This window comes from Amblyomma americanum, chromosome 2 (assembly GCF_052857255.1).
Source record: "Amblyomma americanum isolate KBUSLIRL-KWMA chromosome 2, ASM5285725v1, whole genome shotgun sequence".
Classification (NCBI taxonomy): domain Eukaryota; kingdom Metazoa; phylum Arthropoda; class Arachnida; order Ixodida; family Ixodidae; genus Amblyomma; species Amblyomma americanum.
This window is the reverse complement of record NC_135498.1, coordinates 52176642-52190488: the sequence shown is the minus strand read 5'-3', so window position 1 is coordinate 52190488 and position 13847 is coordinate 52176642. Positions and strand designations below refer to the sequence as shown.

The following is a 13847-nucleotide window of genomic DNA, read 5'->3' as shown; positions in this document are numbered from 1 at the left end:
CGTCATCGGGGACATCTTTGCAGCGCCCGAGGGATGATAGGGTCTTCTCTAGAAAGACTAGTGGTGAATTCCAATCTCAGGCCTGGAGCGGTCTGCACGCTATGTGACAGAGCGCCTGAATCCGGTGCAGAGCGCCCGACCTGAAATTGCGATTGGAATACACTTGCTCTGGCCAGAGCGTGTAGGGCGCTGCTGAAAAAGAACGTCACGCAAACTTCCGGTCGGATCCACCGATTTCGGTGGAGCACGGTGGAGCAGTCCCAACTGCTCCACGGAGCTATCTCGGCTCGGCAACCGCTCCCTGTCTACGATTGGAAGACGCGATCCGTACCTCAGATCTGTGTCTGGAATACATTTCCTCCAAATAGAGCAGGAAACGTTGCTCCAGAAGTGCTCGAACTCTGCGATTGGAAGTCACCATAGGAAGTCCGAGCCGGAAACAATCTCTTCCTCTTCTTGCGCTGATTCAGTGTCGGCATCGTCTTCGTCGCTACTACATTCTTCTTGCTCACGCACTTGATTCACGATGTCTTCGGTGGTGAGATCCGCGGATGTAGCCGCTGCGCTGTCGCTGTCCACATAATTGGAAAGTTGCTGTCCACATAAGTCGTTGTCCACGGTAGTTGCCCAGCCGCAGACGTTTTCTTGAGGGAGCCAGCTGCGACTCTCGATGTTGTTTTATGATCTTGTCCCGATCTTTGAGCATCGTTGCCATTGTTGACGGCTTTTTTCCAGCATAACAGCTGCGACAGAATGTCCGCTTTTTCTTTAAGCGAAAACTGGCGTCGCTTCTTTTTAACGCAGGGGCCAGGAGGACTCATTGTCAGCAAAGCTAATGCACAACACAATCACAGCGCCGATAACTTTGCAGATCCTACCGTTCGCTGTCAACATGGTGGCACTGCGACGATTGCGAGATTAAATTACATACGTTATTCTGAAATATTCGGTAATCTGAAATTCGTAGTACTGAAAGTTTTTTACATTGAAAATATAGGAATTTTGGCAGGAATTTAAAAAAAAATCGTAAATCTGAAAATTTCGTTAATCTGATGTTCGTAGTAACGAGATTTTGCTGTATGATGCTAAAACTGGGGAACAGCCTTTTAACAGATGTCACAGTAAAAGAGACAGAATGTCCGCTTTTTCTTTAAGCGAAAACTGGCGTCGCTTCTTTTTAACGCGGGGGCCAGGAGGACTCATTGTCAGAAAAGCTAATGCACAACACAATCACAGCGCCGATAACTTTGCAGATCCTACCGTTCGCTGTCAACATGGTGACACTGCGACGACTGCGAGATTAAATTACATACGTTATTCTGAAACATTCGGTAATCTGAAATTCGTAGTACTGAAAGTTTTTTACATTGAAAATATAAGAATTTTGGCAGGAATTTAAAAAAAATCGTAAATCTGAAAATTTCGTTAATCTGATGTTCGTAGTAACGAGATTTTGCTGTATGATGCTAAAACTGGGGAACAGCCTTTTAACAGCTGTCACAGTAAAAGAGACAAAACTGACTACTCACTGCTTCGACAAGCATTAAAATTTTTATGAAGAGAATACTTCATGATGCCACTCGGTTCGGACCACTTGAGAGAGACGCATTGCCATGACGCTTTCCAGTGATATTAACAGTGACATCAGTGCAACCCTCCTCCTCTTTCCCGATGGTTACCACCCTCCGGCTAAGCCTAATACTGCTACAACAACGATGACACAAAACCCAGGGAACAGGCCTTTAACAGTTGTTACTGTAAAAACTGGAGGGGTCACTTAAGCTCCGCATTAAGGTTATGACGCGATAGCGTAATGAGTTAATTCCCACATATGCAGAAGGTCATTCTATACTTTACATTCATAGATCCCTGGGAACCCTCATACCCCTCCTGGCGCAGTGACGCACCGGTTAAGCAATGCACCACTGCCCTGCGATGGCAGGTGCTCACAGCGGTGGGCCTTGTGTAGCCCAGGTTGCTTTTCTCGAGCAACCAATCATTAATTTATCTGCCAGCTGCCACGGTGGGCAGTTTGCTCACTATCCATCGGGCAGGTTTTGATGATGCCCGCAAGGTCACGTGACCTAGGTGACCCACCTGCCTTCTAGGTCGCTCTCTGGGCACCACCTGCCAGAGGCATATTAGTGACTTTTCGCTCACAACACCGACACCGGATTTTCTGGACGAGGCCTTTAACACTGTCGCGTTAAAATTCTAACATATTACGTATTCAAAACAAGTGTTCACATGATATGATGATGAATTTTAATGGTGCAAGGGCAGCTTTTTCCAAGCAGCACCATGGCAGAAGGTATCTGTCTATTCAAGGCGGGGTCAAGACCTATTTTCCATGCATTTCACCCAAAAGAAGCCAAGCACCAGGCCAGGGGAAAGCCTGTACTCTTGGAAACCGGTGGGTACCTGAGAGCACTGGGGACTGATCCCCACACCTCCCTCCCACATAGGAGGTAAGTACATGTTCAAACCACTAGGCCATCGCTGTGAAGTAATTACGTGGTGGCATGGTGGTGTAATTATGCCACCTCAGACGGTGCCATGCCAAAAGGTGGCAATGCCATCATTAAGAGCAAACATACAAAAAAAGAATTGTCAGGGCGGTTATCGCTGTCTGATGCTAGATTCAGCGACAGCTGTAAAGGTATTTGTTAGGGGTGTGCGAATATTGGAATTTTCTAATACGAATCGAATACGAATATGAAGAAAAAATGGCTTCAAATACCGAATCGAATATCTGTTCTGTACAAAAAAGAAACTTCAGAAAATGATTAACAAGCAATGTTGTTGCCCCTTTTTTTTTTTCAAAATAGTGTACGGTATTTGCAACTAAAATAAACAAAACTAGACCGCCTTAGTACCGTACAAAAAACATGATGTGCACAGAAATGTATACTACTTGATTAGACAGCATAACAGTATCCGAAACGTAATGAGGTCATGCAAAACAATACCCATAAAATGACAAGACTGGCAGAAAAAAATAACATGATGACTAGTAAAACCTCATTCACTCGGAGTTCAAGAGACCGGAAGAAATGCCCGGTTCATCTGAAGGCCTCGATTTATAAAATTCTTTTTAGTTTTCCATACATACTCACATTTCGACTAGCTCTCCTCTCCAGTCCACTGCTCTAGGCACGTGGTGCCACCGATGACATCCTCAGGCAGTGCATTATACAACAGCTGCCGCAGATGGACAGTACTACATTCCTTTGTTCTCGCCATATTCTCCCTCCTCCATCCACGGTAAAAACCCTTCGGATGGTTTCCATGGTAACCACCCTCCAGTTACGCATTCCTTGCTCTCGTCATGCCCTTCTCCTTCCAAAATAACTACCCTCCGAGTGGTTCCCGTAGCAACCAACCACTACTTTGTGCCTTACGCTCTTGCCATACCCTTGTCCTTCCACGGCAATCATCCTCCTCCTTCCAGGTAAACTATGCTCCGATTGGTTCCTGTGGCAACCACCCACTGGTTGTGCCTTTTCAGACTCTATGATGCAAAACCCAGGAACGGGCACCGAACAGCTGTCACTGAAAAAGACTGTGCTGATGCTTATCCCACCTGCACTTTTACAAAAGTATCAATTCCTTTCCCAGCTTTAGTGAAATTAACAGGGGTGCCTTTGGAAAAGAGTCGAGTGGCATGAAAATGACATGAACCCATGTTAGCATCATTGCCTCACAGCACTACACACACCTGTTGCTGTGGCACCAGGCTGGCCAGGTTGGTGCTGGTTGTCAAAGCAGAGGCTGGTGTCGCCACCATCTTGCTGCTGTTGGCCACTGACAGCACCGGTGTCACCATGGGGGCTACGCCCTTTCCAGGAGATGCCCTGGGTGCCGCAGCACGGCCACAGGTGACCATCACTGGGGTGCTAGCGCAGTTGCTATTGGTTGTGGTGTGGCCAGCTGTGGTGAACGCTGCACCCATGCTGGAGATAATGTTGCTGATAGCACCACCATTGCTGGCGCATACACTGTTGCTGCTGTTTGTGGTACCATTTATTGTGTCAATAAACTTGTGATTTGTGGGATGGATGGAAGGCTTGCCATTTTCAGAGTTACCTGCCAACAGAGAAGAAAACCAAAAGTTGCCTTCAACCTCAACTGACTGCAGTAGTATGTTTCTAGCTCTCGGTAAGATCATCAGTGCTGACACTAGTTTTAAGCAACCAAATTAACTTCAATGTTAGTTATTGGGCTCATTATATTTGCTTCAATGTTAGTTATTGAGTTTATTTGTGCATATACAGCAAAGGCTGTCATGTGCCACCGCTGCCACACAGCAAATTTCAATGATCATAGAGCGAATTGTGAGCATGCAATTCGAAAAATGGCGCTAGAGGTAGCAACATCTAAAAAAAAAATACGAAGTGAAGCTGAAACTTTTCTCATAAAAAGCTATTCAAATACTTCACAGTTCGGTGGAATCTAGACACTATGATGGCGGGGCGACGATGGGCAGCGATGTGCACTTCATTTGATAAGCATTCACTTTTCACCTATAAAGCTGCCACAGATCAGTGACTGTCTCTGATGTCTTCATAGCTACTATCGTTGCAGCATTTGCGGGGCACTTCTTCACCTCGATTGTTGCAAAGTGCGCTAAGAGACGGAAAAAAAAAAGAAGCAGAACGCTGCGATGCCACACAACAAGAACAGCGTCAATTTTATATCTGACGACTGGACGTTCTGCGCAGCTGTCATTTATTTTACTACCGAATAAGAATTACCACATATTGCCGATTATAAGTAGACGTTTTTTTCCTCAAATGATCTTCCAAAGGTGGGGGCTCAATTTATAATCGTAGTCAACCTATACACGGACTCATAAAGTTGACCTATGTGCATGGTGAAAATAAATTTTGATCGAGCCGCGGATAATATCATGCCCCATGCATGCCTAATTATACAGCGTGTTCAAAATTACGACTTCACTGATTTTTGTTTTAAATGTGAAATGCCGTACGCTAATGTTGTTTTTGCACATTGGTAATGCTGACAGGCGGACGCAAATTGGGGTAATAATTGTCCCCGTAAATTCAGTAATTAGCTAAAATTCATTAATGAACTTTTTATTGCCTGAAGTTAGCATGCATATTTATATTGAGAACTTGAAGCCAGTCGCTTTTGAGGGCTATTCCATTTTGTATAATTTCAGTAACGCGCCTGTGTCCCGAGATACGCACGTCTAAAATTTCGCCCCAGTTCGTCTAATTATGCATGCGAGAGAGCAGCTCTCGGCGTGAAGCACCTCCCTCGTGTGATGCAGCTGTTGCGTATGGCACTTTACCTCGCAAGAGTGTGCAGCGAGTGGCGACGCGGATGACTTTTCGTTCTGGGGCAGCGTTTTCCTTCTTGGCAATTGAAACCGATGAATCGCTGTTCGGTCGGCGAGAAGGGAGAGCTAATTCTTTATACGACTGCTTCTACAGCCAGTAGAAAGATGCGATGCCGCTCGCTGCACACTCTTGCGAGGCGGAGTGCCATACGCAACAGCTGCGTCACACAAGGGAGGTGCTTCACCACACGAGGAAGGTGCTTCACGCCAAGAGCCGCTGTCTCGAATGCATAATTAGACGAACTGGGATGAAATTTTAGACGTGCCCATCTCAGGACACAGGCACGCTACTAAAATTGTACAAAATGGAATAGCCCTCAAAAGCAAGTGGCTCTAAGTTCTCAATACAAATATGCACGCTACCTTCAGCCAATAAAAAGTTAATTAATGAATTTCAGTTAATTACTGAATTTACGCTGACAATTTTTACCCCGATTTGTGTCCGCCCGGCAGCATTACCAACGTACAATAGCGACATTAGCGCACGGCGTTTCACATTTCATTAAAACAAAAATCGGTAAAGGCTAAATTTGAACATGCTATATAATAGTTGTCAGACATGGTGCAAAAGATAGTCTGCTTAAAAACAGGAATTTGGATGCGCAGGAATTTGAACAGGAATGTGCAGCTCAAAGCAATAAATGCGCGAAACCACCAGTCAGAGACAAATAGAGAAAACAGGTGATAAAACGGCAGCGTTGTATGCGGGCTGGGCCAGCCGACTAGCGGCAAGCAGGACAACCAATGGTTCGGTAGTTTCGATTTCCGGTGCCTGACGTTACCAGAAGTACATGGTGACGCGGCCACACCAATATTCCCAATCCTTCCTTGCGTGCACCCGCGTGCATACTGTTGGTCTGGCGCAGCAGGAAGCGTAAAATATGCAGAAAATAAAATATATATATTTTTTAAATCCGGGCATTAAATCACGGGTGCGCAAATTACATGAAGGCGCAAATTATGTGAGTAAATAGGGTAAACCACGTGACCAGTCACAAGCATGTGGAAGCGTTTCCGCGCATTTTTGCATGCCTTTTTTTCCATTTCTGCATTTCACTTCAATGAGGTGACAGTCACTAGCAGTGGTGTGTGTGGTTTGTGTCTCTGCCCGGTGGACGCCAAGATGCCACCGCAACCTAAGCAACAATACAGCGTGGCTTTCAAGCGACAAGCAATCCTCTACGTTGAGTTGGAAAACAGCGTCCTTCTCACTAGCGGTGGCGAGTCATAAGAGATGTCTCGTGGACAAATATATGTTTCTTTGCGCGGCTCGATCTACTGAAAAGCTTATTGGTGAGCTAGGGCTGCAGGGTGAGGCAGTGTCAACAGCACACACACAATTTACCCAGGAATTAACCCCAACGGTTCCACTTCACAGCAAGCTCTAGATAGTTCACCCTTGACAGTTCGAACTCCAAGGGAACCAAAAATTTGTCAGTACTATGCGGAGCACGAACTAAGCAGAGCCATTTTAAACACTTCATATCAATGGAACCAAACCATAACGAGATGTTGGAATTAAGTGAGTTGAAATAAACAAGCCTTGACTATAAAGCTGCAACAGATTTTTGAATAAACCTCCAGCCACTTAAAGGAATAATGAGGAAAAAATGATGCCCGCCTCTAACAATGGATTACCGTGTTCTAATCACAAAGAGACGCTTTCACCAAAAAGAAAGATAAAAAAAAAGCTATACACGTGTAGCCATCGCACACCAATTTCACAGCTAAACTGCAGTGCATCGACACAGACTTTTGGGCATGGATCCCAGCGGCCAGGCTACACTGCCATTTACTTCAAAAGGGCAGTCACAGAGTCCTTTTCAGTGTAGATGTCACAAGTTTGAATTGAGTGGCGGGAAAATCTTTAAAATTTATTTTCTCTGCCATAAACTCATCTTATGCTGAGGACTAATTTCAATATACCCAGAGAGAGCCATAGAACGGATTTCTACTAAGAACAATAATAAATAGATGAAATTGGCCTCAGTGTCCTTTAACACCACACGAGGCCTTAATATGAGCATCAAATTCTTGTACGTAAGGCCAAGAAACAAGCACTCCCTTACTTACCGTCAAAAGGCAGCACTTAATGATCTAATGGCTCTTTATGCCAGTCAACACCCCCACGTGATGTCTTATACAATACAGAGCGGGCGGGGATTTATGTTTCTTTTCAGACCTACTTAGCCATCGAGCCATCGGTTTTACACAGTCCAATACCAACCAGACAAACTTAAAAAAAAAAACCTCGTAGATACACTGAAAAAAAAAAATGCAGAAAAAAAAAGAATAATCCAGAAAAGCGTATAATCCAAACTGCCTAATTTTGAGAACTGTAACAGTAAAATGAGGTACTTTAGTAGCGTTTCTTTAGGGGCTAGTGGGCTCATGATTTAAGATGGACTACTGCATAGCACAACACAAAGCACACATCACATAAAGGTAGACAGGACAAGCGGTGTCCTGTAGAGTTTTGTGCCATCTACCGTTATGTGACGTGTGCTTTGTGTTGCGCTTTACAGTAATACATCTTTAAAAAGTAAGGTAGAAAGACATTTATTGAGAATTTACTTCATAAAGTGTTGTTCAGCATTTCTTGGCACGAGGCCTGAACAGCTTTTCTATAGGTCGCAGAATTCAGTCCTCATTTACCTTATGCTTAGTGCAGGAGAAACTTTGCAACACGCCCAGTCCATCGACAGCAATGGCAAAAAAAAAAAAGCCATCTCTACCTCGTTGTTTTTAGATGCGTCTCCCCTTGCACCACTGCACGGCGGGGGAAGCTATCGCGGTGGCTGAGGCTGACTGCTGCAGCATTCTTGCATTTCATGCAGTGTTCAGTGAGCCCAGCCCACTTGCAAGTAAGCGCATCACTGTAGTTTTCAGCTATTTTGGCCCCATGCCCTTAGGCACTGTGTAGATGCCGCTGCGTTTTTATTCAAATTGCATCCCCGCAGGAACGGCCCGCTAGTATGTTAACACACTGCACAGACACAGAGGCACTGCAGAGAAGCCACAACAAAGAGTGACTACCACCGCAGTACAGCTTTTCATAACCATGTACAGTGGAACCCCGTTCATACGTTTTTCACCGGACCGCGAAAAAAATACGTAACGTAACTTGTCTCCAGCTTTGGCCAAAGCTGGAGACAAGTGCGTCAGCACGCCTTCTATTTTACTTACAGACAAGGAGTCCAGTTTTCTAGGCCCACTATAAACACGTCTTTTTTAATCACGTCTGCTTTTAATTCTTGTTATAGAGCACTTTCAACTTTTTTGACTCAGTTTGACTGTGAACGGTTGACTCAGCTTTGCGTTGCGTTTTGTATTGTTTTGTTATGCGTTTGGCCGCGACCCTGCTTTTAGCTTCGACGTTTACTTAGTGTTCGGTGACTATATTGTTATTTTCGTTTTCGTTTTGCCTCGTGCTGCATTGGCGGCAAAGGTCGCTGACTGATCATTTCCATGCGTGCACCTTACGGTTCGTCGTGGTCCTCTCGGTTTTATCGGTTTTTGGCGGACATTGCGTTACCTAGATATGTATCACTTTGATATTGTGTACTTCGTTTTGTTTTTTTGTATTAGATAGTTGAACGCGTTTGCTATTTTCCTGGTCACGTGGGTGTTGGACTGCATTATATAAGCTGCTCATCTTTCTGAATAAATGTGTTGGTAGTCAGCGCCCTGTCCTGTCCACTTCTGTTCGTCCTTGTTTTTTTCGCGCTGCATTCTTTTACCATGGCCATCTAGTGGCAATCTCTCCAACTCGCGTGCGGCTTATTATGGCCTCCGAGATTACCCACACGCGTGCAAGGGGGTGATCTCGGAGGCCATGGTCTTGTAGCCAATTCCATAGCCAAGCCTGGCCAAGACTTGTCAAAATGGCGGTTGGCGTGTGTTGCCCGGCCGGGTTCGGGGTGCCAGGTTGCGACGTATCATGCGGGAACGTTTTCACAGCTACAACGTAACAGCGGGGTACCCAATACATTGGATCCTATGGGAGCTATGCCGGGACCGGACGAAAACGACGTAACAGCCGGGAAAATGCAGCAGTGAGGAACGTAACAGCGGGGTTCTACTGTACCAAGATTCAGCCCACTCGTATCTCTGCAATGTGCGGCTGGTCGCTAAACATATTGCACAACCAGAATTTGTCAAAATGTTGAACACAGTAGCCAAGAAATTTTGTTATGCGGGATATTAACCGGAAGAAAAACAGCACAGCTCTATGGGACATTCTCATCGCCAATGTATACACCAGGCAATCGTATAAACCGAGAACATATCAATGAGGTTCTAAACACTAACTCAATGCATACGTGACTGTCAAACTGCACAGCAGAGCTGCGGCATGTAGGGTTAATACTAATAGAATGCCACATTTCTTGCTGCCTATAAGACATGCTACAGAGAATAAAAGGAGGACAAGGTTTCCTTCCTTTCTCCAGTGAAAGGAGCCTGGAGGCTCCCTGCATAGCACAAGTAGCCATCGTCCTCCAAAAAACTGTTTACAATCCTGTACCACTAGGCAGCCACCGAAGCCAGTGCTCATCAGCTGAATGCGACAATGGGCAAGAGCGGCAGAAACTATAAACTGGTCTTGCCAGGGGGAAATGGAAGGAGTAGAATGACAGCCATGACAACAAAAGGACTAAACACAGATTCCTCTGCTTCCCTCCTTTGTCGTTATGCTGCACCATTAGCCACACAGTCCAAGCCAAACAGCCAGAGTTACTGACAGCAACAACCAGCATAGCTGCGAGAGTGCAATAAGCCCTTGGTCCCAGGAAAGGGCCCCTTAACATTACCTGGGGCACGTTGATTATCACCTCAAACACTAATGTGTCAATCACAACACACAATGAAACCACAACAAAATGCTGTTAATTAGCTATCTTAAAACCTGCAAAACATAACAGAAAAAGAGAGTACACCTAGTATGCCTTGATGGCTCACTACCATATCTAATGAGATGACTCCTTTGCATCCTCCGGCAGCAACTACAAGCTCATGGCATGCTCCTCCTGCGAGCTGACAGGAAGGGCAAATACGCACCAGCGCTCTTACATGCTGCTCTCCACGTACCTGCTACGTCACATAGAAAAGATAGTGTAGGCTTGGGTGAGCTGGCGGGGGACACTGACGGCGGCTGAGGACGGGGCTTTTCGTCCAAGTCCTCATCCAGGTCGCTGTAGTTGCCACACTCTGCAAGTAGTACGTCAAAAGCAGGACACACCAGTTACTATCTGCAACATCATGTTTAAAGAGCCTTTCACGATTCCATGTTAAGTCTGCTCGTGAGCTAGGATGTGTCTTGTCTGCCTGAACAAGTCACCTATGAATTTGTTTAACGCAGTGTCTAGATTACAGTCTGACAGCACTCATATCGAATGCCATAGCACTCTCTGGTTGCACCAAATGCACGTTCCAGTCCCGTCCTGTACTTCCCATCAGCAATCTACGTCAATTTCTTTGAGTGGATGGGCCCAGTCACAACCATATCTGTCTAGCAATGAGCAAAAAAAAAAATTGTCTCGAACCTTGTATTAACCAGTCAACCACTAACCCCAAGCTGTACTAGTCATGGCAGATCATACCAAACTCGCCAATGGCAAGCAACACTCATCTAGCCCGGTGTCGTAGTGCTCCCACCGCTAAAGACGGGTTACGGTTAGCTATTGCTTTGGTTGCAATTTACAACATTAGGGGGCAATAGTTGACCACGAAGTGCGTTTCGCGCCTTTAGCGCATGTTATAAGCCTGACAACAGTCATTTTTGCCAAAAATCACCAAAATTTGGAAGCGCTCGCTTCAGCTCAAGCCTTCCCGTCGGTTACTTCTCTCAGTCTTCATGTGCACGACGAAAGCATGACTGTGGCTCATTTAAAGTCTAATATTATCGCTTGCAAGCGGACAGTGAGGAGCAGTGAAGTTCGCGATTTTTAAATCCGGTTTTTCGCAGAAACTTTATTGTTTATAAATTCACGGAATTTCTGGCCTGCTCAATTATTCAGACCATTTTCTGGGTCCCACCGAGTCCGAAATATTGGTCGGTGACTGTAATGCTGTCAACGGCCGCTGGCATAAAATCCCTTCTTTTCTACCACTCAATGGCACTACCTAGCGGAAGTTACTGTGGTACCACTTAACCAAAAGTACTAAGCGGGCATCAGAAACATTTCATTTTACGATGTGGAGCAAAAAAATTGTAAATCATAAATTGTGGAGTTTAAATATGCCAAAGCGACACAAGAGCTTGAACTCTGGGAGACCAGACCCTTGACAAGTGAGTAGCAAAGCAGGACAATTACCAGAAGCAGTGGTGGTCGTCTCATTGTCCTTCTCTGGCAGCAGGGCACTCATGTCGAGGTAGTCAAGCTGCAGGGACAGATCCTTCTTGAGTGTGGCCAACCTCTGCTGTGCTGCTATCTTTTCCCGAGCCAGGCGTTCCATCTCGTGCTCATACTCCCGCTCGCGCCGCTTCAGGCTCTGCACACACATGCAGGGACGCACAGTCAATGCAGCCCCTTCTAAAACAGCTCCAAACGTCAAGCTTTAGATGAGTAATTTCACAGAGTTTCACAAATATAAAATTGCCGTATTTTCAGTCATTAATGGATGGTCTTTTCTGCAGGTGCCTCAATATATGAGCAAGCCATAGCAATCCATGCTGCACTAAGTTACACACAGAACATGCTTAAAGCAGATGTAGGTACCCTTTACTTTAATAGAAAATTTTTAAATTAGGAACACAAAATTGGGTGTCCCTGCTTTCACTGTGTAAAGCAGCCTTTCGGCAGCCTTTAGAACAGAGGCCAGCCACACCTCGATTGCATTAGCCACATGCAGCACAACTTTAGCCAAAATGTCGACCCCAGCTAAGTTTGTAAACATTTGTGGAACAGGAACGTTCCAAGAAACCACTGCATGCATGCTCTTTGGCGAGTGTCACTGCTGTAGGACTGTCACACCTAGAAGTAAAATTTAGACACTCAGCAAGTGAAAATGAAAGAATAACAAAAAAAGAATACTGCAATCAAGTTCTTTAAATGACTACACAGCTAACTGCAAAGCCAGGACAATGCCAATAACGTTTGGCATTGAGAAAGAACTACACCTGCACTGTCACCAATAACACAGCCACAAGACTTGACAAAATTATTACGATGACTCTCTAACCATTGAGGTGTTGTTTTTCCTCTCCCGAGATACCTTGCTTCCATGTCCCAGCTGTGAACTTTTGCAAAAAGGCCCCCACTACTGCCGACCAGCAACTATATATATATATATAAAAAGAGTCAGACCTGTATGTACCGTAGGGCACCCCTGAGAATGGTCAAGTTGGACGTTTTCCTGTCATCCATGTTTGGAAGCTGCCTTTTCAGGGTCTCAAAGCATTCCTTCAGGTGGGCTCTCCTGCAAGAAAGGTACAACACTCACAATTTACTGCAAGTATGCTACACATGGGAAGAGCACAGTAAGGAACAAACACACTGAGGTAATGTTAATGCTTTTGCAGTGATGGCTGCATGACAGACTTTCGTCGTAGTTTATAAATGGGATTACCATTGTAGTAGATCACAACCAAAAACTGCCCTCATTTGTCTGGTGAACAAACAGGGTATTATTGCCCACGTGGGACTCAGCTGTGAGTGGTCACTCTCACGAATGCACCAAATACGGCCTGGCAGTGCATTCACAAAGCAGGGAACGTGAGTAGGAAGTGGGGTACAGTACAACATTTTCTCTCGCTTTTTCACCCAGGTGGATGGTGAAAAGTCTCGATAGTTACTTCTTTCCTTCGTTTCATAACTCCAAAAACCCTCAAAAAGGCAGAGAGGTCTGTTACCCGAAACCCAAGCAAGTACTGCGCGGTATTTTTTTCCCCTTCTTCAGTCCCATAAGCAGTTGCCTGACTAAAACGACGACGAGAGTTGGAAGAGTTTTCCGCACCTTAACCTAAGTCTACTTAAATGGAGCTTTAGAGGTTCTTGTACACGTTACTAGACATTATTTACTGTTCGACAGGTGAATGCAGTTGAATTTTCATCTGGGTGTTATCCAACTGAACATTATCTACTATGCACTTTCTCAAAGTGTCAGCTAGCTTGCAGGGAACTATGTGAACAACTAATCAGTTACATAGAACCAAGTACGAAATACAATATTCTGCAATCCACTGCAGGTACACGAGCTAAAATATGCCTCCATTTTCACAACTTGAAAACGCAAGGACCCCAGAGTACAAATTTCAGCAGAAGAAAGGGAAAAAAATTAGCTGATTGTTACATGCCTGTGTAACGGCAAAATTCTGCGATCATAGTAAAAGGGACCTTCTCCGTTGCACTTACGACTGTGGCAGCTGGATTTCTCGCTTTCTGAGTTTTGCTATGGAGACGCTTTGTGCACCGCTACACAACGAGGCTGCCACAAATCAAACCAGAGGCAGTCTGTGCAAGCACTACTTTGCTCTGGTGAGCAC

General features: G+C 45.2%; 1 protein-coding gene across 4 annotated transcripts in view; it reads right to left on the bottom strand.

Moving 5' to 3' along the window:
* The window catches only part of LOC144121229 (uncharacterized), a 37343-nt gene that overhangs the window by 10537 nt on the left and 12959 nt on the right, over window positions 1-13847 (bottom strand). For all 4 annotated transcript variants that reach the window (XM_077654330.1, XM_077654328.1, XM_077654329.1 and 1 more), the window contains 4 exons: window positions 12670-12781; window positions 11677-11854; window positions 10451-10570; window positions 3719-4086 (listed from right to left, as the gene is read on the bottom strand). In XM_077654330.1, the coding sequence (XP_077510456.1) occupies window positions 3719-4086; window positions 10451-10570; window positions 11677-11854; window positions 12670-12781 (778 nt within the window). The remainder of the gene's footprint in view (window positions 1-3718; window positions 4087-10450; window positions 10571-11676; window positions 11855-12669; window positions 12782-13847) is intronic.